The 27,738-nt window shown below is 37.0% G+C and overlaps 1 protein-coding gene across 1 annotated transcript in view; it reads right to left on the reverse strand.

The window, feature by feature from the left end:
• Positions 1-27,738, reverse strand: part of RMDN2 (regulator of microtubule dynamics 2) — a 60,567-nt gene that overhangs the window by 5,349 nt on the left and 27,480 nt on the right. The window contains exons 5-8 of the mRNA XM_042781545.1: positions 25,826-25,886; positions 11,481-11,556; positions 10,273-10,350; positions 2,313-2,411 (exon numbers count right to left, since the gene is read on the reverse strand). Coding sequence (XP_042637479.1) covers positions 2,313-2,411; positions 10,273-10,350; positions 11,481-11,556; positions 25,826-25,886 — 314 coding nt within the window. The remainder of the gene's footprint in view (positions 1-2,312; positions 2,412-10,272; positions 10,351-11,480; positions 11,557-25,825; positions 25,887-27,738) is intronic.

Genomic DNA, 27,738 nt, shown 5'->3' on the forward strand with positions numbered 1-27,738 from the left:
GAAGACCCTCAACAAGATGGACTGACACAGTGGCTGCAATGATGAGCTCAAGGATTGTGAAGCTGGCACAGGACCAGGTAGTGTTTTGTTCTGTTGTACATAGGGTCACTGTGAATCAGAATTGACTCAATGGCATCTAATAACAATAGTTAAGATTAAACTGGATCAAGGTTGGCTGTCTGAATCTACCAGCTGTTCTGTAGAAGAAAGATGTGTCTGCTTCCATAAAGATTGACAGCCTTGGAAACCCTATGGGCCAGTTCTATTCTGACCTATATGGCCACTATGAAACAGGATCAACTTGACAGTCATGGTTTTGGTCTAGTCTATATTAGCCTCTACCACCCATGTGTCAGTTTGTTGCATTATAGTGGTTTGTATGTTACTATAATGCTGGAAATGAGCTTGGGTAACACAGTGTCTAAGGCATTTGACTGCTCACCAGAAGGCAGGCAGTTCAAATCTACCAGCAACTTCACAGAAGGAAGATGGGGCAATCTACTTGCATAAAGATTTACTGTTCCAGAAACCCACTGGGGGCCTCTGAGTCAGAATCAACTCAATGGAAGTGGGTTTTATATATATATAATGCTATAAACTATGCCACTGGTATTTTAAATACCAGCAGGTCAGCTATGATGGACAAGTTTCAGGGGAACTTCCAAACTGAGACAGTCTAGGCAGAAAGGCTCCACAATCTGTTTCTAGAAATCAGCCAGTAAAAATCCTACAGAGTATATTGGCCACTACAATGCTGGAGGATGAACCTCCTAGGCTGGAAGGCACTCAAAATATGCAGCAACAGCAACAATGGACTCCAGCATACCAATGATTGTGAAGATGGCACAGGAAAATTTTATTCTGCTGTACGTGGGGTTGTCATGAGTCAGAGCTGACTCAATGTCAGCTAATAATAACAACAGCAACAATATATTAGGCTAATCAGGAGTATTTGGCACTAAGTCTAATAGTCAGGGCACTGCTTTGTGTATACTCACATGACATAGAAAGCTGCTCCCAGAATCTGGTAGTGAGGGCTGTGGTATCTAGCACCTTCACTCAGGCTGCTGAATTATTTATTTATTTACTTAATTGTTATTTGGGTGAAAGTTTACAGAGAAAATTGGTCTTCCATTCAACAATTCATACACATTTTGTGTTGTGACATTCACAAATGTAATAGCACTGTTCCCACTTCCATGCTGTTTACATTCCCTTGTCCCTCTTTCTTATCCCTTCCTACTTCTTAGCTTTAACCCTGGGCAAATGCTGTCCTTTGGATCTCAGATGGTTGATTGTTCTAAGGAGGGTGTACTTCCCTGATGTTATTGTTCACCTTATAGCCCTGCCTATCATTTGGCTGAAAGGTGAGCCATGGGTACTAGGCCTGAAGGTTGGCTGAGGGCCATAGTCTCAGGAGTTCCACCAATTTCTATCAGATCATTAACTTGGTCTTTTTTGTGATTTTTAATTTTCTCCACATTTTTCTCCCTTTTTATCTGGGATCTCCAATTGTCATCCCTTTCAAAGTGGTTGGCAGTGGTTGCCAGGCACCAACTAACTTCTCCTGGTGTCAGGGTTGTGGATGCTGGGGTTAAAGTAGTCTATTAGTCCTTTGGACTAACTATTTCCTTGTGTCTTTGACTTTCTTCACTCTTCTTTGCTCCAGACAGGTAGACCAACAGTTGCACCATAGATGGCTGCTCACAAGATTTTAAGACCCCAGTCGCTACTCGCCAAAATAGGATGTATAACACTGTCTTAGTGGATTTAATTAAAAAAAAAAAAAAAAAAAAAAACCTCACTGCCATCGAGTTGATTCTGGCTCATAGCGACCATTGCATCTCCAAGGCTATAAATCTTTACAGAAGCAAACTTCCATGGAGTGGCTGGTAGAATCAAACCACTGACTTTTTCCTTAGCAGCCAAATGCCTTAACCACTACACCGCCAGAGCACCTTGTCTTTGTGGACTATGGTATGCCAATTTACCTTAGTGTCCCCTGAGACTATGGCTCTGAGCCCCCATGCTAATGACTCATTCCCTCAAGGTGAGCTGAGTTATTTTTAAAAAGTAATTTGTTATATATAGGACTCAGGGCATAACTAGCTGCTGTAAATTGTTTTGATTTAAAACATAACTCACATCGTAAGAGGCTTAACACAGAACACACTAAAGCTAGAATACAATCTAGGGCTTTAATCAGAGATCTGCAAGTGGAAAAAAGAAAGATTTCCTGACAACTAGGGTAGCAGGGGTTGGTGCCGATGGTAGTCAGTTTGACATTAAAATAATGGGTATACAAAATATACCTTAAGGAAATTTTGCAAAGCTTCTCCCACAGTTGAGGAAGGTATTTTTCCAAACAGAGTAGCAGCCATTTTCTTCTCAATCCAGCTCAGTTTTGAGACCTACAAACATAAAGAAATATAATTCTTAGAAAGTTGTTCATATTTTGACTGAAATATGAGGTGAGCGATAACCCTTTTATGATATTAATATTTTACATTCTTTTTACATAATTAATTTTTAAAAAAACCCTTGAGTGACAGAAGTACTATTTCAAAAACAACTGGAAAGATGTATGATTAAGATTTGTGTTCAATCATAGAAAAAATAATAGGGTGGGGAATAATGCCAACCATGCTTGTTCCTTGGATTTGTGACTCTTGACTGCGATGACCACAGAGCACTTGTTTCTGGTGTGTAGCAGCTATAAGACTCTGCCTTTGCTATCTGCCTGCCCGCTCCATACTACCCCCTTGGGCCCTGCTCCAAGTGCAGCCCTTCACAAACAAATAGAACAAGGATCCTCAGCCCAGAGAGTGTGCAGAGGTTGACCCAGTATACAAATTTATAAATTATTTTTTTACCATAACTACTTAAGCTAAATTTCATATTATCATTTATTTTTTCTTTAGTTTCTTACTAAAATTTTCCAACTATGGATATTAGATGTTTATTTTGAAAGATTAAACTGGTTCAAAATAAATACTTTAGGAGGTACTGATATAGTTGATGTTTCATCCAACCCCATCCAATTTTTTCCATCTCAATCTCATCTTCTAGGTAGTCATTGTCATTATCTCTTTTTGTTTGTTGTCTGTTTTATTTTTCACATTGATTCTCTTGCTTTTCTATATAATTTTGCTCATTGGTATGTTTATTTTCAGTTCTTCAACTGTGTAAAAGGGATATCAATACTGTTTATTTTCTTCTATGCTTTTTTTGTTTCTTTTTATTTAACATGTTTTAAAGATTTCATTCTGGTTGATGAGTGTGCCTGAAGTTCAGTCATTTTAATAACGGAATTATTCCATCATTTAAACATACATGCACATTTATTGCACACACTCTTGTCAGTGGACATGTGGGTCTTTTTCCACATCTTTGCTCTCATTATCAAGGTTGCTGCAGGCATTCCTGTAGGTGTCTCTGGAGCACACTGGTGGGAGTTTCTCTAAGGTGGTCACCAGTGTGGCTCTCACTGTGGGCAAATAATCAAATTGAAAAGCCAAGGTGGTTCGCCAATTTATGCTGCCACCAACAATGCAAGAAGTCCTGTTACCCCATATACATAAACACCTCATACTGAGATTTTAAAATTTTATCAGATGAGTATGAATTAAATGGCATCTCCTTGTGGTTTTAAGGATCATTTCTTAAAATTTCCAATTTTAAGATTTATGTTTTTATGTTATTATTTTTTTTTAATTTCTAATACAATTGCACTGAAAACATGGTCATTATGATATGAATTTTTTGAAATTTATTAAGACTTGCTTCATGGTCCAATTATAGCCAATTTTTATACACATTCTGCGAATGCTTGAAAAATATACATTCTCTAATAAACATTGTATAAGTTTTCATATAGCTTTATCAGATTAAGCTTATTAAATGTGAGGTTCTAATATTTTACACCTTTACTAATATTTCTTTTGATTGCTCATTCTATTAAGTAACAAAAGAGGTAGGTGAAAATTTATCACTATGGGGTGAATCTGTAGGTATGTCCTTATGAAGTCAATTTTTACTTTATACTTTTAAGACTATTAACAGAAGTGTACTAGTTTAGAAACTTACAACTTATCTGTCAGTTTGTTGTACTGTGGTGGCTTGCATGTTGCTGTGATGCTGGAAACTATGCCATTGGTATTTCAAATACCAGCATGGGCACCCATGATGTATGGTCAGTGGAGCTTCGAGACTAAGACAGACTAGAAAGAAGGAAGAGGTGGTCCACTTCTGAAAAAAATTAGCCACTCAACTTTATGAACAGCAAGGAAACATTGCCTTACATAGTGCTGGAAGATGAGTCCCTCAGGTGGGAAGGCACTCAAAACACAACTGGGGAAGAGCTGCCTCCTTCAAGTAGAGTTGACCTTAATGACACGGAGGGAATAAAACTTTCTGGAACTTCATTTGCTGATGTGACATGACTCAAATTGAGAAGAAACAGCAGCAAACATCCATTAATAATTGGAATGTGGAATATACAAAGTATGAATCTAGGAAAATTGGAAGTTGTCAAAAATGAAACAGAACACATAAAGATCTATATCTTGGGCATTAGTGAGCTGAAACAGACTGGTATGGGCCATTTTGAATCTTACAGTGATATGATCTACTGTACCAGGAATGACAAATTAAAGAGGAATGTTCTTCGGTCTTCCTTATTCATTGTCCAGCTTTCACATGCATATGAGGCTATTGAAAATACCATGGCTTGGGGTAGGTGCACCTTAGTCTTCAAAGTAACATCTTTGCTCTTCAGCACTTTAAAGAGGTCTTCAGATTCGCCCAGTGCAATAAATCATCTGATTTCTTGACTGCTGCTTCCATTGTTGTTAACTGTGGAACCAAGTAATATGAAATCTTTGACAACTTCAAACTTTTCTCTATTTACTGTGATGCTGCTTATCAGTCCAGTTGTGAGGATTTTTATTTTCTTTATGTTGAGGTGTAATTCATAGTGCAGACTGTGGTCTTTAACTTTCATCAGTAGGTGCTTCAAGACATCTTCACTTTCAGCAAGCAAACTTGTGTCATCTGCATACTGCAGACAGTTAATGAGTCTTCCTCCAATCCTGATGTTGCGTTCTTCTTCATATAGTCCAGCTTCTCAGACTATTTGTTCAGCATACAGATTGAATAAGCATGGTGAAAGGATACAACCGGGATTTTGTGATTTTAAATCATTCAGTAACTCCTTGTTCTGTTCAAATGACAGACTCCTGGTCTATGTACACATTCCTTATGAGCACAATAAAGTGTTCTGGAATTCCCATTCTTCTCAATGTTATCCACAATTTGTTATGATCCACATAATCAAATACTTTGCATAGTCAATAAAACACAAGTAAACATCTTCTGGTATTCTTTGCTTTGAGCCAAGATGCATCTGACATCAGCAATTATAACCCTTGTTCAACGTCCTCTTCTGAATCCAGCTTGCATTTCTGGAAGTTCTCTGTCAATATACTGTTTCTTGTACTGTGGTAGTTAACATGTAGCTGTGAGGCTGGAGGTAATGCCACCAGTATTTCAAATACCAGTAGGGTCACCCATGATGGCTAAGTTTTAGTGGAGCTTCCAGACCAAGATAGACTGGGAATAGGGATAGGGCCATCCATTTCAACATAAAGAAAACAAAAATCCTCACAACTGGACCAGTAAGCAACATCACAGTAAATAGAAAAAAAGATTAAAGTTGTCAGGGATTTCATTTTACTTGGATTCACAATCCAAGCAACCATCAAGAAATCAGACATCGAATTGCACTGGGAAAATCTGCTGCAAAAGACTTCTTTTAAAGTGTTAAGAAGCAAAGGTGTCACCTTGCAGAGTAAGGTGAGCCTAATGAAAGCCATGGTATTTTCAATTGCCTCATATGCATGTGAAAGCTGGACAACACATAAGGAATACAGAAGAAGAGTCGATGCCTTTGAATTATGTTGTTGGTGAAGAATACTGAAAATACTATGGACTGCTAGAAGAATGAACAAATCTGTCCTAAAAGAAGTGCAGCTGGAATGCTCCTTGGAAGCAAGAATGGCCAGACTTCATGTCATCTACTTTGGTCATATTGTCAGAAGGGACCATTCCCTGGAGAAGGATATCATGCTTGGTAAAGTAGAGGGTCAGCAAAAAAGGGGAAGACACTCAACAAGATGGATTGACACAGTGAGTGGCTCCATCATTGGGCTCAAGTATAGCAAAGCTTGTGAGGATGGTGCACGACCAGGCAGTGTTTCATTCTGTTGTATGTAGTATGTATGTAGTGTTGCTATTAGTTGGAGCGACTCAAAAACACAACAACAATGCATCTTTTGAATCCAGCTTGAATTTCTGGCAGTTCTCTGTCAATCTACTGCTGTAACCATTTTTCAATTGTCTTCCGCAAAATTTTACTTGTGTGCCATATTAATGATATGGTTCGATATCCGCATTCTGTTGGGTCATCTTTCTTTGGAATAGGCACAGATATGGATCTCTTCCAGCCAGTTGGTCAGGGAGCTGTCTTCCAAATTTCTTGAAATAAACAAGTGAGTGCCACTTGCACTACATCCGTTTGTTGAAATAGTTCAATGGGTACTCTGTCAATTCCTGGAGCCTTGATTTTGCCAATTCCCTCAGTGCAGTTTGGCCTTCTTCCTTCAATACCATTGGTTCTTGACATGATATGCTCCCACCTAAAATGGCTGAACATCAACTAATTCTTTTGGTACAGTGCTTCAGTGTATTCCTTCCAATTAAAGCAATTTGATGCTTCCTGCATAGTTCGATATTTGGTCCATACAATCCTTCAATATTGCAACTTGAACTTTGAATTTTTTCTTTCAGTTCTTTCAGCTTGAGAAATGCTGAGTGTGTTCTTCCCTTTTGGTTTTCTAATTCCAGGTCTTTGCAATCTCATTATAATACTTTACTTTGTCTTCTCGAGCTGCCCTCTGAAATCTTTTGTGCAGTTGTTTTAATTCATAATTTCTTCCATTTGCTTTAGTTACTCTCTATTCAACAGCAAGTTTCAGAGTCTCTTCTGACATCCATTTTGGTTTTTCCTTCCTTTCCTGCCTTTTGAATGACCTTTTGCTTTCTACCTGTATGGCATTCTTGATGTCATCCCACAATTCACCTGGTCTTTAGTCACTGGTGTTCAATCAATCAAATCTAATCTTCAGATGGTCTCTAAATTCAGGTGGGATATACTCAAGGTCTTATTTTGGCTCTCATGGACTTGTTTTAATTTTCTTCAGTTTCAACTTAGATTGCATATGAGCAATTGTTGGTCTGATCCACAGTTAGCCACTGGCCCTGTTCTGACAGATGATATTGAGCTTCTCCATGGCCTCTTTTGACAGATGTAGTAGATTTGATTTCTATGGATTCCATCTGGTGAGGTCCACAAGTATAGTCACAGTTTATGTTGTTTAAAACATTGCAGCTTGCTGCAATGAATAAGTCAGTCACACAAAATTCTATCATGAGAGCTCCAGAGTCATTTCTATCATATTTTCCAACTACCAATGCTTTTTTCTTTTTCCACCTTTTGCATTCCAATCACCAGTAAATATCAATATATTTTGGTTACATGTTTGGTCGATTTCAGACTGCAAAAGTTGGCAAAAATCTCCAATTTCTTCATCTTTGGCTTTAGTGGTTGAAAAATAGTCATATTAACTGGTCTTCCTTGCAGGCATATGGATATTTTACTATCACTCACAGCATTGTACTTCAGGATAGATCTTGAAATTTTCTTTTCTGCTTTCATAATAAATAAATGTGACACCATTCCTCTTTAATTCATCATTGCTGGCATAATAGACCATATGATTGTCTGATTAAAAATGGCCTATACCAGTCCATTTCTAGGATATCAATTTTTATGCATTCCATTTCACTTTTGACAACTTCCAATTTTCCTAGATTTATATTCTGCACATTCCACATTCCAATTATTAATGCATGTTTGCAGCAGTTTCTTCTCTTTTTGAGTCATGTCACATCAGCAAATGAAGGTATAGAACGCTTTACTCCATGCATGATGTCATTAAGGTAGACTCTACTTTAAGGAGGCAGCTCTTCCTCAGACGTATTTTGAGTGCCTTCTAAACTGAGGGGCTCATCTTTTGCCACTATATTAGATAAAGTTTCCCTGCTATCCATAAGGATTTTAGTGGCCATTTTTTTCCCCCCAGAAATGGACCTGGCCATGTCCTTCTTCCTAGTCTGTCTTAGTTTGGAAGGTCTGCTGAAACCCGTATACCATGGGTGGCCCTGCTGGTGTTTGAAATAACAATGGCATAACTTCCACCATCACAGGAACATGCAAGCCACCATAGCATGACAAACTAGAGAAGTTAAAATTGGAAAAATAGTATGGAAGTACATACTTATTTTATTTAGTATATTAATATTCAAAACATCATTAATTAGACCTTATTGCTTTTTAAGTCAAAGTTGGCTTACACTTACAAATACCTAACACTTTTCTGCTTGTCATTCTTTCTTGCATCTTATTCTTTCTTGCAGGATCATCTTCTTTCTCTGAACTGCCTCCCCTTTGGCAGTTCTTTTAGTAAGAGTGTAGAGTGGTATGTTGCTGTTTTATCTTTATCTTGTGCTCATTCTTAAAAGACAGTTTCATTTGATATAAAATTCTATATCGACAGCTACTTTTTCTAAGCACTATAAAGAAATAATTCCTCAAGGCTTCCATTATCACAGTGGATAAATCAGCTTACTGTCAAATTTTTGTGACTGTATAGGTCAATTTGTTCTCTAGTTGCTTTTAATATATTTGTCTTTGCATTCTGCATTTTCACTTAGATGTGTCAGGTATAGATCTGCAACACTCCCTACTAGTCCTACCAGGCCTAACTATACATTAGGTTTACACGAGTATGATAAGCCACACTTTGCATTGGTTTTACTTAGCACAGGTGCAAGGAAATAAGACCTACTAGATGGAAGCGGCAGACATCCTGCCTCAGAAGCTCTGTGCTCCAAATAGGAATCAATATCTCTTTCAACAGCCCAATGGATATGGCTTGAAGATCCCTGCAAGGGTCAGGCCCAATTACAAGTCATCCAAACAAGGTCCTTAAAGGTGTGGTTTTCCATCAAGTATTCATATTTCATTCACAGTCTTCCAGTCTAGATATAGTTTGCCAATCAGGAATTGTTGTACGATAAGCAATGTTGCTTAGTAACACACCAAACATTCCATCCATCTTTCCTAGGTTTTCAGGGGAAGAGAGCTAGAAGGCCAAATTTGCATATAGAGAATTAGAAAAATGCTTTTGTGAATTCTTCACTCATAGGACTTAATATTTATCCTGCTTGGGATTCACAGGGATTCTGAATGGGAATATTTGTATCTTTCAACAATTTTATAAAGTTCTCAGACATTATTTTTTGAATGTTGCTTCTTCTCCATTCCCTATTTCTTCTCTGTTGTTGTTACTTGCCATTGAGTTGATTCTGACTTAGAAATAGCGTTTCCCTTTCATGGTAGTTTTTCTCATGCATCTCGTAAGATATTATTTTCACATTCTGTTAAATAATGTAATTTGAAGCTTCACTGAGTTTTAGGCAGACAAGCTGATTTTATTTCAGCTATTACTGTACATTTCATACCCCTTTCTAAAATTAAGTTCTGGGAAGACAAGGGCAATATTTTATTCATCCTCTGGCTAGTTAATTAGCACATGGTTTATGCTCAATAAACTTCTGAATGAAGGAGGTCTTCCCACTGAACCAGGGAATTGAGCACCTTTCCAGACGCATGTGTACAAGGGGCAGAGCCCTACCTGGGAGAGAGGGTTACAAGGGAGACAGGGACCGCTGCAAGGGAAAAGGCAAAGAGGAAGGATCAAATATGTATACATATGTAAAATAGAGAATAGTATGGTATATTATCCATAATATATAAAATGTTATAAATGTATCTAAATTACACATTTATAAACAAAATATAAAACCATGCATTTATAAATTACAATACATAAATGAGATATAATAAGACATAAATGATAAATTTATACTAAATCACAAAATACATAAATTATAAATTCATATAAAATTATATGAATATAAATATATTGATTTCATAATTTTCCCCACAGTATAAATGGTTTGCCATGAGTCAGAATTAATCTGATGGCAACTGGTAGGGTTTGGATACACTAGGTTAAAGAATGAATTTCACTTTATATGTATTATATAGTATATTCAAGTAAGATTTATAGATAAAGGCATTCAACTTACAGTATAACAATATCTTCCCTTGAGGTAATACAAAAAGGGTTCTTCAGGTAAAAACTGGATTGCTTTATCTAGATGTTCCTGAAAGAAACATCCAAAGGAAATGTCATCTGCCAAGTTTCAGATATTGCTGAATGGAACTGCACCAAAGCCTAGTAAAGTCTAAGGTGGTTTTCCAATGCTATCTCCCTTCCCCAAAATAATCCCTATCATTATAAAATTAATTCTTATCAATTATTCAATTATCAAAAAAGATTGCTCTCAACCAGAGCCACAGCTATGCCTGTGATTTAATAAGGCTACATATGATTTAAAGCCAAAATATCACTGTAAAAATAGAAAATATCCAAGTCAAAATCTTTGCCTACCAATGACTAGCCTAGCTAACACACAGTAATTCAGAGGTGAGTTTACAGATATCAAATACAAGTAGTAGAGTGTGATGGAGGAAGGGATGTCAGATATGAAAGGAATCCAATCCCCTGGCATTGTCAAAATTTATTGTTGCTGTTGTTATGTGCCGTCTAGTCGGACCCGACTCATAGCAACCCCTCCTTGGGTTTCCAAGGCAGTATCACTACGGAAGTAGATTGCCTCATCTTCCTTCCGAGGAGTGGTTGGTGGATTTGAACCACCAGCCTTCTGGTTAGCAGTTCAGTGCCTTAGCCACTATGCTACCAAAGCTCCCTGTCAAAATTTATAGGGAATTGGAAAACAAGGAAGAACTGTTTGCCCATCCTATAATTAACCCTGAGTGGTTATTTATTGAATTACAACTACAGGCAAATTATAAGTGAGGTTTATGTGTATTACTTATTTTGCTCATGTACCACAGTAAATTTAAGCCTTAGACTAGATCCTACTTCCCCATCACCAAGTCAATATGCAGAGAATATTAACTAATTACTCCCCATCACTGTTATGATTTATGATGTTGGTGAGCTGATGACCAGAGGACTGAAGTTCTAATTCTCTATCTTTGAAAAATGATACTCATCTACTATGTGACTTCTTTCAGGATCTAGAATAAAATAATTTTGAATTACTGAAATAGTTCGATTCTTTTTGTCATAGTACTATTTAAAGACTATATTTTATTTTCTCACTGTTTGAAGAAAAAAGATGAATCCCTAGAGCTGAACTTGTTGAATAATTAGATTTATATCTCTTAATGAAACATATAGAGTAAAACATTTTTAATACTTCAATACCTTGAAGCGATATCCATAGTTGATTTTGTTTTGTAAGCCCTCAAACTCAGAGACATAGCCACACAAAACTGCAAACCTGAAAGGGTAAGAACAATGCATAATGCAAATTTTCAATCAATACTGTCAAATGAGGGATCTCTGGTGGCGTAATGCCTAAGGCATTTGACTGCTAACCAGAAGGCTGGTGGTTCAAACCTACCAGCCACTCCTTGGAAGGAAGACTGAGCAATCTACTTCCATAGTGATACTGCCTCGGAAACCCAAGGAGGGGTAGTTATGAGTCAGATCTGAATTGACAGCAGTGAGTTTGTTTTTTTTTTGGTTTACTGCCAAATGACAGATTAAAAACAAACAAAACTGTCTAAAGTATCTATTAATATTTAGCAAAAGCATTCATTAGAATCAAATGTCCTAAAAATATTAAATACTAGATTTCAATGTAAGGCCAGTTTCCTCATCTGTAACTGGGAATACTAACACCTCCCATTTCATGTTAGGGTAAAATGAGGTAAAACATGTAATGTGCTTAGAGCAGTGCCTGGCACATAATGAGTTTCAATAAATGTTAGCAGTCACTATTAACATGGGAGTTCTGGTGGCATAGTGCCTAAGGCATCTGACTGCTAACCAGAAGGCTGGAGGTTCAAACCCACCAGCCACTCCTCAGAAGGAAGACTGGACAATCTACTTCCATAGTAATATCACCTCTGAAACCCAAGGAGGTGTCGCTATGAGTCAGATCTGACTTGACAGTAGTGAGTTTGGTTTTTTTTTGGTTTAATTAACATGATCATCAACATCAAAGTCACAAAGAAAATCTCAGAAAAAGTCTTATCACATAAGCATTAAAATGGAAAACATACTGTGTCAATAGATTTATCAGTTTAAAGACATTACTAAGTTTCTCAAATTCTAATGTTTTTCCTCTTTAATAAAAATAAAAATTTCATGTTCTATTTTAATATCATTTGCAAATAAGAATAAATATCATGACTACAAATAACATCAAAGGTAATTTAGAATATGCTTTTTCAAAAAACTCATCATCTTCCTTAATCCTCTTTGGAAATACTGCATTACTAAAGTACTACATCCTAGATTATTTATCTTTTTCCTTTGGGGACACAAAATTTACATAATTATTTGATTATAATTTGAATGCAATATTTGTCCAGTAATTTGCTTACTTACTAAAAAATTGGAACAATGTTACTCTTCACATTCAGAATGTTTTTGTCTGAGCAAAAGGCTTCAGACTACTTCAGAGTATTTCTTTCTGTCTGAGGCAAAATATCCATTTATCTAAATATTTTAAATGTAGGTGTTAATTTTTACTGGCATTATCATAATAACTGAGATGAAAATATAATTTGGGATATTATTATCTCAATCTTTCCATAGATACACATAACTTCTAAGTATAAAAATGAACGATTTTTCTTAGTTTAGAATAGCAAGACTGTTTCTGGACACAAAAGATGACATAATTTATACAATCTATGCACAACCAATAGAATGGCCATTTTCCAGGTACAATTTTTTGACTCCTTTAATTTTCAGTTTCTATATTATCAACTAATGACACTATAAAAGAGCAAGGGTGATGATGAAATCAATCTATAAAAAGTGATCTGAGAACTTAACTAGATTAGAAGATACTTCGAATGTTGACTTTATGTCACTTACTTTGGGCATATCATCAGGAAAGCCCAATGTCTAGAAAAGGACATCATGTCTGGTAAAGCAGAAGGCCAACAAAAATGAGGGAATCCTCAATGAGATGGACTGACATAGTAGCTGCAACCACGGGTTCAAACAATGCAATAATTATGAAGATAGAGCAGGACTGGGAGATACTTTGTTCTGTTATATACAAGTTCACTGTTATGGACTGAACTGTGCCCCCAAAATATGTGCTGTAAATCTTAACCTCCATGCCTGTGGTTATAATTTCATTTGGGAATGGGCTGCCTTTGCTATGTTAATGTGTCAGGATTACTGTAGGGTATATTTTGAGTCAATCTCTTTTAAGATATAAAAGAGATTAAACACATCTAGAAGGAGAGATGAGGAAAGACAGATGCAAATACACAGGGAGATCTATAAGAAATCAGGAAGCAGAAGCAGAAGAGAATGGCCCTTCCCCAAACAGACAGAGAGAGAGAGAGAGAGAGAGAGAGACAAAATCTTTCTTTGCAGCTGGTGCCCTGAATTTGAACCTCTAGCCTCCTAAACTACAAGAAAATAAATTAAAGCCAAGTTATATCTCCTCAGACCAAGGAAAACACCTTACAGCCCAAAGGGTGCAGCCATAGGCCCAGAAACATCATATTAAATGGACATACCATATTGCATACCATCCTCAGAGTAATGGTTTGATAGAGAATTAGAATGGGCAATTGAAACACTATTATCTAAAATGGGTGAGGGGGAGATAAAGGCATGAAGGTCTGGCTCACACACCCTCATGAGTGTGTGCTCACACTCAACATGAGGGGGGTGAAGGAAGGATAACCACTGGACAGATTCCTTTGTTTCTCTAGGGGATCTGCGAAACAGGGGCTGGGGGAGGACGCCTGTGCCACTATATAATTCTTCCCCATATCACCTGAAATTGCTTTTTTCCTGCCAGAAGCTGTGAAAAAGTAAATTAAATAAACTGAGAAAATAAATTAAAGCCATCCACTTGTGGTATTTCTGTTATAGCAGCACTAAAGAACCAAGACAATCACCGTGGCTGGAGTTATCTCAATGGCAACTAACAACAACAACAGGAACAACAACTACTCTCAATGTCTAAAATCAGATTGAATTTCACATACATCTCTACACCCACTACTGATCAGCCCAGAGATTGAGCATTTAAGAAGAGCAGATACTGGAAAAAGACTCTGTGGTCCTTTATGAGAACTGTTATCATCACCTCAGGCCTTACCAGGTTCTTTTGAAACATTCTCTGCTATTCTGTTCTATTATTCTTCCCAAAGAGTTCCATATTATAAACTCCTGTGGGAAGTAAATCCTCCCAGAATTCCACACAACTACATCCCTAAACTCCTCATTTTTGTTTTGGGCATTGCTATTTTCTTAACTTATTCGGACTTGAAACCTTAGGTCATTTTTTTTTTTTAATTTAAATGAACTTTTAATTTTAGAATAGTTTTAGATTTACAGAAAACTTGCAAAGATAGTACAGAGAGTTCCTGTATATTGCACTCCCACTTTCCTATTGTTAAATCTTTTATTATTAATGTACATTTGTCATAACTGAACCAACACTGATACACAATGGTCAAAATTATTAATACATTTCCATTTGACTGCTAACCAGAAGACTGGCAGTTCAAATCCATCAGCCGCTCTTCAGAAGGAAGACTGGGCAATCTACTTTCGTAGAGATACTGCCTCGGAAACCCAAGGAGGGGCTGCTATGAGTTGGATCTGACTAGACCGCAGTAAGTTTTTTTTTTTTTTTTTTAAATAATGTTTTTAATCCAAAAAAACCAAACCCACATCCATCAAGTTGATTCTGATGCATACCAACCCTACTGGACGGGGCAGAATTCCCCCATAGGATTTCCAAGGTTGTAATCTTTACTTCACAATCTTTCTTATGCAGAGCAGCTGGTGAGTTCCAACCTCTGACCTTTTGGTTAGCAGCCAAATGCCTTAACCACCACACAAACCATGCTCCTTATAGATCCTTTTTGGAGGCCCAGAACTGGTAGGGAAGGCCGGGAAACAGCGGCAGACGGCTTTTTGGAGGTGGTACCAAAGAAGACAGGCCAGGTGATCTACTTCTGTTAAGATTCCAGAAAAGAACACCCTATAGAGTAGTTCTACTCTGTAACACATGGGGTCATCACAAGTCAGAATCAACAGCAGCTAACAATAATGTCCTTAGGCATTTTTGACACATTTCTCTTTTTCCCTCCTTCCAACTTTATCCTTATGAATCCACATCTTGTTAGGCATCTTTTCCAACATGTTAAAATCTTTGAATTACTACTGTCATCCATCATATAGTCATCTATCATATGTACCATGTTCCTAATTCTTGTTATTTGCAATGTTTCTAAGTATACAAATGTCTGTGTTTTCATCCATTGTTTAAATTACTGAACACACTTGGTGTCGAAGATATAGACTTGGGACCCTAGAATCTGCTTTAAATTAACAATGATCTATTATTTGACACACTGAGGCTCTGACCATTCATCAGTATGGGAACACTGGCAGCTTGCCCACATTTCTACATGTTGTTCACAAGGATGTTATGAGTGAACTTGACTCAAGGCCTTGCGTCCATAAGCCAATTTCCCTACTTTATCTACTAAACTCACTGCCGTGGAGTCGATCTGACTCATAGCGACCCCTCCTTGGATTTCCAAGGCAATATCTCTACGGAAGTAGTTTGCCCAGTCTTCCTTCCGAGGAGTGGCTGGTGGGTTTGAACTGCCAGTCTACTGGTTAGTAGTTAAATGCTTTAGGCATTACACCACCAGAGCTCCCATTTTATCTACTAGCAAAGAAATAAAAACAGATCATTTCACATTATTAGAAAAATCCTTGTTTGAACTTACTTGCTTTTCTATAGATTCACAAAATAAGCCAACTAATTTTTTGTGCTGAACTGAAAGGAATAGATGCTATGTCCAGTGGTCTAAAGTGGTAGGATTCATCCTCTATTTTCTGAAAATCAGAACTATTTATGCACATCTCTAGGCGTCTATTTTGTTCTCTCAGTATACTCTGAGTGAAAGAAAAAAACCAGGATTTAAAAGTACCATTATATGAAATAGGTATGTTTTCCTCTTTAAATAATTTAGCATTAGACTCTTATTAATTATTTGAAATCTTCTGTAAAGTCTAAAATATTATTTATCTTCCTACATATTATAAATTCAAAGGAGACCTGGTCACTTTCTCATAAAGGGTTATCACTTCCTTTCTTTCAATAATTTCACCTATGTGTGTGTCTGTATTATTCTTTATACTGTTCACTAAATATGTAAAGTTTTATTTTACCAACTCTTGAGTTCATGGAACTTGAAAAAATATTAATTCAAAGTAGAGTCTTATTGCCTCTATCTAGAGGTCATTCTAACTCTACATGCTTAACAAGAATTCTGTATTTTCTTTGCATTAATATGGAAAATAACCTTAATAGCTGGCAAACATCACTGTTTCAATAACTATGAAAACAAGTCCATGAAATTTCCTACAGCACTCCTGATTCACCATGAATCCTATTTATACTGTGAGAGAGTAAAGGCAGTGAAATATAACAGATGAAATACTGAATACATAAGAATGCAAGATTTGGGTTCTAGTTTCTGTTTTTTCCACTTATTGTGAGATCTTGGTTACCAATCAACACATACACACACACACACATGCACACCCACAATGCCTTGTTTACTCCATCTATGAAACGGAAACAGGCTGTCCTGTGAATTACATGCTATAAGGCATGTGGATGTAATTTGTGAACAGTAGAGCACAACAAATTTGTAAGACATTATTTATAATTAGGGTCAGGCCTATTTGGTCAACAAATTGCAAATCATTAGTGACTTCGCTCTCTCAATTCCAGAAGTTTTTAGGCTGCTACAATACAACTCTTCTCATGAGAACATTTTTAGAGAAAACTTGAGTAAAGTTACGAAGTAATTTCATTTTAAAAATTTGAATATGAAAAATTAATTATTTTTAAAATTAATATTCCCCCAATATTAATCCTTTACAATAAAAACCAAAAGTAAACCAGTTGCCTTTTAACCAGTTTGACTCGTGGCAGCTCCATGTGTTGCAGAGTAAAACTGCTGCATAAGGTCTCCAAGGCTGTGACTTTTGAAGCACATGCTAGGTCTTTCTCTCGTGGTGCCTCTGAGTAAGTTTGGACTGCCAACCTTCTGGTGAGTAGGAGAGCACTTAACTGTGCCATCCAGAGACTCCTGTTCTTCACAATAATTATCCCTAAAGATTATATCTTTTGTTTCAAACTGAAGGCTTATAAACCATCACATAACACTGCAAACCAGGAGTCTGCAAACTTTTGTTATAGGGCCAGAGAGTAAATGTATTATGCATTGTTTTAACTATAGGCAGTCCCTGGGTTACAAATGTGATCCGTTCCTAAGTGTGTAAGTCGAGTTTATAGGTAAGTTGGAAAAGGTACACATAGTTCTTATTTAGCCTAACATTAGTGCAAAAAAAGGCTTGAAGGCTTTTTGATGATTTAAAAAGTCCATGTGCACCAAGTGAAGGTGATTGTGATGAAGAATTTGTTGTGAGTAGGGGTTGGTTCAATTGTTAGGATGTAACAGCAAATTTATAAAACATTAAAGGGCAAGTACATACAAGTTGTCCTTAAGTTGGAGGTAACTTGGGAACTTTATACTCGACTCCGTTGCTGTGTACAAATGCATGGGCATGGCTGTGTTCCAATAAAACTTTATTTATAAAAATAGGCAGCTAATTTAGCCTGATGACCATAGTTTGTCATTTAAGCTAAATGAATGAAAAAAAAATGTTTCATTAACACCTTAAAATTCTGATAAAGATTCTGGTAGAATAATATCTTTTTTAAAAATTTTATTACAATTATTATGGAAATAATTAACCTAAATTTTACACACTGTTTCTCAAGTCAAAGTTTAATTCTCTTTCTCATCATTGTAGATCTGTACTATTTAACTGACTGAGAACTCTTACATTCAGTGGATTATAATACACCCTAAGAATTAAGATATAATTTGACATTCAAGTGTACTAAATTTTTATCAACTGATTAGATTTCAATATGAATAAGAAATCATAGGAAACACAACTGGATTGTTATTCTATGGGTATGTTGCTAAGATTTAACCTTGCAATATATCCCATGATTATAACGAAGGTAATTAGTTCACAACAAAAAGTGAAAAAAATCGATTAACAAAAGAGAAGTAGTCTGATTAGTCGAAGACAGACTGGGCAACCCACTAAGGAAGTGTTAAACATAATATATCCATACAAGATAGATTTGGAGGCATTTATAAAGCCCTTGGAGAGGATTCAACATTGTTCCTCTATAAGAATTTGGAAACTCAAACCATTAAATGTGCTAAAATCAAGGGTTACCATCAAATGTATGTACATTTTTACTGTAATTCTTCATGGGTGCAGACGTAGGTATGGGAGAAGGAAGAGGACAGCAGAGGAAGAACAACCCAGGAGGAAGAGGAGGAGGAGCTCACAGTTAATGGCTTCATTTGGGGGTTCTTTCTGCATCATGATGTAGCTAACCAGCTCCCATATCAAACACTTCCCACATCAAAGGAGATCAAGAAAGAAAGATAATATCTGGATCAGTACCAATGCATTACAGTTACCACTACAAGTAGAAGGAGCAAAAGTACCTGAACGCATTTATATGGAATCTCTGGATGGCACAAATGGTTAAGCGCTCAACAACTAGCTAAAAGGTTGGCAGTTTTGAACCCATCCAGAGGTGCTTTAGAAGACAAGCCTGGCAATCTGCTTCAGAAAGATCATGGTCTTGAAAACTCTATGGAACAGTTCTATTCTTCATGTGTGAAATCATCATCAGTCAAAACTAACTAGATGGCAACTAACAAAAACAACTAGGTAAACTTAGCTATAAAAATATTAGCTAAGAGTTTTTTGATGGCAAGCATCGATCTACAGGTGGATAAATGGGAGGGCATGCTGAACGATCAGGTATGTCTAAGCAGGCAGTAATTTTCCCGTGACCATGTATAGGTTTAGCAGACAATGTTTCTACATGCATATTTGTATGTGCTGTAAGAATGTCCAGGTGTACAGTAAAGCTGACAAGTGGCAAGGTTGTGGCGGCTTCTTGGCCACAGCCAGCTACCTCGAAGGAGGGAATAGTTGGACCTCTGGGATAAGGACCATGGTCACAGGGGACATCAAGCTCAATTGGCATACTATACTACACAAAACATTGTTCTACATGCTACTTTGGTGAGTAGTGACTGGGATCTTCTTAAAAGCTTGCAAGCTGCCATCTAGATGAAACAATGGGTCTCTCCTTGTCTAAAGCAAAGAAGAACGTAGAAAACCAAAGACACATGGAAACAATTAGTCCAAGGGACTGGTAGACCATGTGATCCTCAGCCTATATGACCATGAGACCAAAAGAACTAGATGGTGCCTGGCTACCACTATCAACCACTTGGAAAGGGATCAGTGCACAAGATCCTGGATAGAGTGGAAAACAATGCAGAACAAAACTCAAAATCATTAGGGGGGAAAAAAAAAAAGACCAGGTTTGCTATTCTGACAGAGCCTAGTGGAAACCCTGAAACTATGGGCCCTAGCCATCCTTCAGGTCTGGAATTGAACTCACTCCTGTGGCTCCCCATCAAACAATAGACAGGCATATAGGGTGAACAATTATATCATGTAGATACACCCCTTAGAGTAAGCAATCATGGAAGAACAGAAGTGCAGTGTTTGCACACAGAGATAGCTCAGGGGGCAGGAATGCATGGGAGGGAAGGACACAGGGAGAAGTAACTATGGGCAGGAAGTGAGAAGAGAGTTGTTACATGGTGAGGACTTGCAGTCAATGTCATGAGACAAAATGTGTTTGAGTTGCTGTATGGAAAATGAATTTGCTCTGTAAACTTCCACCCAAATCATAATAAAAATTAAAAAAGAAATAATAGCTAAGACCTTTCTATACTGGAGACGAGATTTTAAGATATATCAAGATGTTAAATTCAAAATAACTTTTCTTTCTCTTGGAGTTTTGGCAGAAGCATCAATGACACAGAATAATATTTTGGGTATTATTGTTATGTGCTGTCAAGTCAGTTTTGACTCATAGAGATCCTATGTACACAGAAAAAAACACTGCCTTGTCCAGCGCTCATCCTTTCAATCATTGTCACACTTGAGCCCGTAGTTGCAGCCACTGCATCAAACTGTCTTATTGAGAGGCTCCCTTTTGCTGATCCTCTGCTTTGCCAAGCATGAGATCCTTCTCAAGGGACTGTTCCTTTCTGACAACATGCCCAAAGTACGAGAGATGAAGTCTAGCAGTTCTTTTCTAAAGAGCTTCTGACTGTACTTCCCCCAAGGCAGATTTGTTTGTTTTCCTAGTGTCCAGGGTATGTTCAATATTTTGTTTTGTCATTCAGTCATCTCCGACTCATAGCAACCCCATGCACAGCAGAACAGAACACTTCCCAGTCCTGCACGAGCTCCACTATCCTTGTTATACTTGAGCCCATCGTGGCAGCTACTGTGTCAATCCATCTGGTTGAGGGCCTTCCCCTCCTCCATCAACCCTCCACCTGACCAAGCGTGATATCCTTCTCCAGGGAATGGTCTCTTCTTACAATATGACCAAAGTAGGTGAGATGAAGTCTGGCTTCCAAGAATCTCAAATACATCAATTTTTCTATAATCTTTCTTATTCATTGTCCCCTCTCATAAGCATATGAGGTAACTGAAAATACCATGGTTTGGGTTAGGTACATCTTAGTCTTCAAAGTGATATCTTTGCTCTTCAACACTTTAAAGAGGTCTTTTACAGCAGATGTGTCCAATGCAATCCATTCTTTGATTTCCTGACTGCTGCTTCCATGGGCATTGACTATGGATCCAAGAAAAATGAAATCCTTGACAACTTCAATCTTTTCTCCATTTCATGATATTGCTTAGGATTTTTGTGGGAGGACTTTTTTTCTTCATGTTGAGATATAATCCATATTGAAGCTATAGTTTTTGATATTCATCAGTAAGTGCTTAAAGTCTCCTTCACTTTCAGCAAGTATGACTGTGTCATCTACATATCACAGGTTGTTCATGACTCTTCCTCCAATCCTGATGCCATGTTCTTCTTCATACGGTCCAGCTTCCTGGAGTATTTGCTCAGCATACAGATTGAATAAGTATGATGAAAGGATAAAATGCTGACTCACACCTTTCCTGATTTTAAACCCCGCAGCATTCCCTTGTTCTGTTCAAATCACTGCCTCTCGGTCTATGTACAAATTCCTCATGAGCACAATGACATTCTTTGCAATGTTATCCATAACTTGTTAGACTGTGCAAAGGCATTTGACTGTGTATTAGGCACAGCAATTCATGAAGCAAAATGTTCTATCATCCATGCATGCCATGCTAAGGAAATCATGCTAAGGTTCTGCCACCCTTAGCCCCTCACTCATCTCCAGGCAATAAAGGAGGAGGCAAAGAATTCACTGGCAGGAAGAAGACACTGGGAGTGAGGATATACGTGGGCAGAATTGTCAGGGTGCTGTGGGTTCCACCTCACCTTTCTCATGGGAGGGAGGAAGGGCGAGGCTTACATCTCATCTTAAGTTCCAAGTAGAGCAGCTTCAAAGAACTGTTCATATTTTGGCATGTATCTCTCGTGGTTGAAAAGACGAAAAGGAAATTTTAAGCCTGGGGAAATTTTAAGAGGCTAGTTTGTGACTAGAGCTCCCCCTGCTGATAACAGAGTAAAGAAACAGGTCTACTTTGAGAAAATGGACTGCAGTTCAGAGTCTAAACCAAAATCAAAGCAAACCTACTGCCATTGAGTCCATTCCAACTCATAGTGACCCTACAGTCTCCATAGCATTTCTAAGACCGTACATCATTACGGAAGCAAACTGCCACATCTGTCTCCCACAGAGAGTCTGGTGGGGTCGAACCACTGACCTCTGGGTTAGCAGTGAGCAGTTAACCACCGTGACAAATATACAGGCTCCTTTGAAAATATACAGAAGGAAAAAATAAAAGATTCTCAAGAAATAAATTTTTACCCCAAGGATATTCACCTACATGCAACAGAGTGATTAAATTCCCTTGGGTTGAGGGTTCTTGTATTTCAAATGGCTTTTCTTTCACTTTTCTCTGTAACAGATACTCAGGCTTTTATCTCTGAGACTCTTCTATTTGAGGTTAGTTTGTAGTTTTCATTCCTTCCCTGGGGCTGCCACTTCCGTCCTAGGTTTCTTTTCAGTTTCTTTACCTCCTTGAAGTCAATACTTATACGGCAATAGAGTAACTTGGTTAAATTTTCCTCTTTTTGATTGTCACAAAAATAACTGCAACTAAGAAAATAATTCATTCATATAAAATCTGAAGAGAACAATAACATAATCTGGTAATTCACTTTTAAAATGTAATATAAGGAACTCTATTTCTTTTTGATGATTCTTGGATTCATAGCCCTACTTATTTTAATGTTTTCATTCTTGGTTTTTCAAAGAGTTATACCCTGATTTTGTGGCTGAAAAGAAAACTTTAAATTTATTGCAGTATACTTCATAAATTTTAAAAAATATTTGGAATATGTAAATGAGCAAAACAAGTAAATCATATTTAATGCCTGGAAGCAATGAAGTGAGAAGCACTGTAAATCTAGTCCCCAAAATGCAATGACAAAACTGGACAAACCTGTTAAAAACAACCATTCAAGGACACTAGAAATTGACTAAATGCATACACCATTTTGAGAAGTGTTTATTAAAAATATCTACTAGACATTAGTAACAACAATAGGTGTCTATGGTGTCTCTGAATGAGGCTAAAACACCCATTTCCAGCCTCTTTAGCTCCATGCTCCACATCCTTGCTTGCTGAAAGTAAAGATGACTTGAAGCACTTACTGATGAAGATCAAGGACTATAGTCTTCTGTATGGGTTAAACCTCAACATAAATAAAAACAGCAACATGATAGATGGAAGAAGACTGAAGTTGTCAGAGTTTTCATTTTACTTGGACCCACAATCAACACTCATGGAAGCAGCAGACAAGAAATCAGACGTTGTAATGCACTGGGCAAATCTGCTGCAAAAGACCTCTTTAAAGTGTTAAGGAACAAAGATGTCACTTTGAGGACTAAAATGCTCCTGACCCATTCCATGGTATTTTCAATTGCCTTACATGCATGTGAGAGCTGAACAACAAATAAGGAAAACTGCGGAAAAATTAAAGTATTTGAATTGTGGTGCTGGTGAATAATACTGAATGTGCCATGTCCTGTTAGAATGAACAGATCTGTCTTGGAGGAAGTACAGCTGGAATGCTCCTTAGAAGCAAGAATGACCAGACTTCATTACACATACTTTTCAAGTTGTTAGGAGGGGCCAGTCTCTGGAGAAGGATATCATGCTAGCTAAACTAGAGGGTCAGCAAAAAAGGGGAAGACCCTCCATGAGATGGACTGATACAGTGGCTGTGACGATGGGCTCAAATGTGGCAGCAATTGTAAAGATGATGCAGGACTCAACAGTGTTGAGGCTTTTTTGTACATTGGATTTCAATGAGTTGAAACTGATTTGACGACACCTAACAAATAAACAAATATGACAATGACATATGAAACAGATAATAACAGTGAAAAGCTAGAAATAATAATAATAATAATAATAAAGAACCACATGGAAATTCTGGAGTTGAAAAGTGCAATATATGAAATGAAAATTCACTAGAGGGGCTTTAAGAAGATATGAGTTGGCAGAAAAAAGCATCAGTAAACTTGAAAATAGGTCAATAAAGGGTATACAATCTGGAAAACAGAAAAAGAATGAAGAAAAATGAACAGAGACACATAAAAATAGTGGGACACTATTCAGCATGCCAATATATGCACAATGGGAGTACAGTAACCAAAAACCAAACCCACTGCCATCGAGTCAGATCCGACTCATGGTGGCCCCTCCTTGGGTTTCCGAGGTGGTATCACTTGGAAGCAGATTGCCCAATCTTCCTTCTGAGGAGTGGCTGGTGGATTTGAACCACCAGCCTTCTGGTTAGCAGTAGGGGAGAATACATTTTTAAAAAGCAGAAAAAATATTCAGGAAAATAATGGCTAAAAATTTCTCAAATTTGATGCAGCACATTAACTTTTACATGATACAAGAAGCTCAAAAAACAAGTAAGATAAATGCAAGAAGATCCACACCCTGACATAGTATAGTAAAAATACTGGAAGTCAAAGAAAAAACAGTAAGGAAAAAAAAAAAAAAAAGAAAAAGAAAACACTAATCCTGTACCTAGAACTACAACAGGATTAATAGCTTTCATCTCATTAGAAGCCATGGAGTCCAGAAGAGAGTGGAATGATATATTTAATATGCTGGAAAAAAAAAAATTCTGTCAAACAAGAATTCTATATTAAGCAAAGCTATCCTTCAAAAATGAATGTGAAATTAGTATCTTTTCTCAGTATGTCTACCTCCTAGTATACTGCATAGTGACTGGGATCTTGAAAGCTAGCAAGCAACCATCCAGGATAGAACAATTGGAATCTATTCAATGCAATCATCAGAGGAAGAGGGAAAATCAGGTATCAAAGGAAAAAATTTAATGTGTCTGGTTGCCTTCATAAACAACTGCCCCCTTTGCCATAAGACGAGAAGAACTGGATGGTGCCCAGCTACTGTTACTGAACATTTGGATCAAAGATTACATAAAATATTCTGAACAAAAGGGAGAAAATGCAGAATAGAATTTTCAAATTCTCATGGACTCCAGATGACATGATTTTGTATTTAGAAAATTCCAGCGAACCTACAAAAAAGCTATTATTGTTGTTGTTTAGTGTCATCAAGTGAACTCCAACTCATAGCGACCCTATGTAATAAACAGTAGTGTCACAGGATAAAAGAAACAAAAAACAATATACATATAGTAAAATCAATTACATTTCTATATGCTATCAATGGATACTCCTAAAAAGGAAAGTAAGAACATAACCCCATTTGATACAATAGTATCAAAAAGTACAAAATGCTTAGGAATCAAATTAACAAAACAAGTTTGAGACTTATACATTGAAAGCTACAAAACACTGGTTTAAGATATTAAAGGTCTAAATAAATAGAGAGATATGTGACGTTCATGGAATGGAAGAGTCACTGTTACCAATACTATATTTAGCCTATAATATGAAAATAATTTGGAAAATTTTTCTATGACTAAATATTATCTACTTAAAAATATACATATAGAACATTTTATGGTATTTAATTCTTTAAAGCATTCTTTCTACATTTTGTTTAAAAGTGTGACATTTTAGTTGTTTTCAAGTAAAATGTATGTTAAACTGTTCTTAATTAAAATATATTCATCATATTCAGAACCATTTGACTTGGTAGATTCACTTGAGAAATCTTCAATGAAAGTTCACCTTAAATTTAAAATATACATAATGAAAAATGCATGAAGTTAGACAAAACAAGAATAATTACTCTCTATATTTTTAAATGAATGTAACTGACAGGTTCATTTCAATAATATTTTGAAAAATCTATTGTAATTTATAATATATATATAAATTATGTATACTTACCACAGATGACAATATCCATTCATGGGTGCTCTAGTAATAGCTCTTTCACCTAAAGTTTTTCCTGAAAAATAAATGTACTTATGCTTAGTACCTTTATGTGATTTGGCAGGGGGTAAATTCTTGAATTAAGTCCATAGTTCTCAATTAAGTCCTAGGATCAGAAGTGTAAGCATCACCTAGAAGCTTGTTGTTGTTGTTGTTATGTGCCATCGAGTCAGACCTGACTCATAGTGACCCCTCCTTGGGTTTCTGAGGCAGTATCACTACGGAAGTAGATTGCCCAACCTTCCTTCAGAGGAGTGGCTGGTGAGTTTGAACTGTCAGCCTTCTGGTTAGCAGTCAAATGCCTTTTAGCCATTATGCTACCAGAGAGGTTGGTTAGGAGAGCAAATTTTCTGCCAAAGGGAGATCTCCTTGATTAAAACTTCTGAAATTAGAGCCCAGCAATATGTTTTAGTGAGCCTCTATAATTTTTTGATGCATGTTCAAGTTTGAGACCCACTAGACTAAGTGATTTAGCCAAGTGTGCCTAAGACACTTGAATGCTAACCAGAAGGCTGGCGGTTCAAATCCACCAGCCACTCCTTGGAAGGAAGATGGGGCAATCTACTTCCGTAGTGATACTGCCTCAGAAACCCAAGGAGGGGTCGCTATGAGTCGGGTCCAACTCCACGGCATATAACAACAACAACAACAACAACAAGGAAACGCATTAAACAATTATTTAAAACTGTAATAGAAATTTTGTAATCAATTCAACCATGATTCTAATGACCTTCAAATTGCCAAATCATGTAAGCTTCTAGGAATAAAAAGTCAAATTAAGAAACAATCCTTGACCTCCAAGAGCTCACAGTCCAAGAGGCAGCAAGCAGGTCCATAAACAAACTATATGCAAAAAATATGCAAGGCAAAAAGAGAGCACAGCAGAGCACCTCTGCCTGAAGGGCTAAGGGCAGGCTTCCCAGGGAAATCCTCTCCTCATCATTCATGACAATTAACAGGTTCAATGATATGAAAGATTTCCTAGAATCATTTTATTTAGTTTTAGATTTGTTGTTGTTGTTATGTGCCGTCAAGTCAGACCCGACTCATAGCGACCCCTCCTGGGGTTTCCGAGGCAGTATCACTACGGAAGTAGATTGCCCAACCTTCCTTCCGAGGAGTGGCTGGTGGGTTTGAACCGCCAGACTTCTGGATAGCAGTCAAGTGCCTTAGGCACTATGCTACCACAGTTTAACTATTAATAATGTAATAGTTACTTTAGATAGAGGCCTGTCTAACGGCTAGAAAAATCAAAATGCTTATTAAAAAAATGGAACAGCATTCTGTAAATTTTTTTCGGAAGTGTTCATTTTGTCTTATTTCCTCATCCTTTTTTTTCCATGCTCCATTTGTTTTTTCCTAGATTAAAATATCCAATTACCTTAAAAATGCTCTTCTAAATAAGTGGTTGAGATAATCTTTATAAATAAGGATTTTTTAAATTCTAAAACTATATAGTGCCATCCTGTGTCTAAATCTACATAAGGTGGAAAAAAAAGTGAAGCATTTTAACAATAACTGATATCCCACTGTGGACATATATGAAAGAGGTTAGTAATTTTTAAATGAATGATAAACATGAATGTACAAACATTAAAAACTAAACCAACATTTTGGCTACGCTGCCAAATGGACAAAAGACTTCTTTAAAGTGTTAAGAAGGAAAGTTGTAATAGCTTTAATTCATTACTTCTACAAGCCCCAGAGAGGAGCTCTGGTAGCATAGTGGCTAAAGCACTTGACTGCTAACCAGAAGGCTGGCGGTTCAAATCGGGGCCGACTCGACGGCACATAACAACAACAACAACAACAAGCCCCAAAGTAGGAAATTCATCACTACAAATACAAATTATATATATATATATATA

This window comes from Orycteropus afer, unplaced genomic scaffold, assembly GCF_000298275.1.
Source record: "Orycteropus afer afer isolate SDZICR_OR568_19922 unplaced genomic scaffold, OryAfe1.0 scaffold00131, whole genome shotgun sequence".
In the NCBI taxonomy this organism is placed as follows: domain Eukaryota; kingdom Metazoa; phylum Chordata; class Mammalia; order Tubulidentata; family Orycteropodidae; genus Orycteropus; species Orycteropus afer.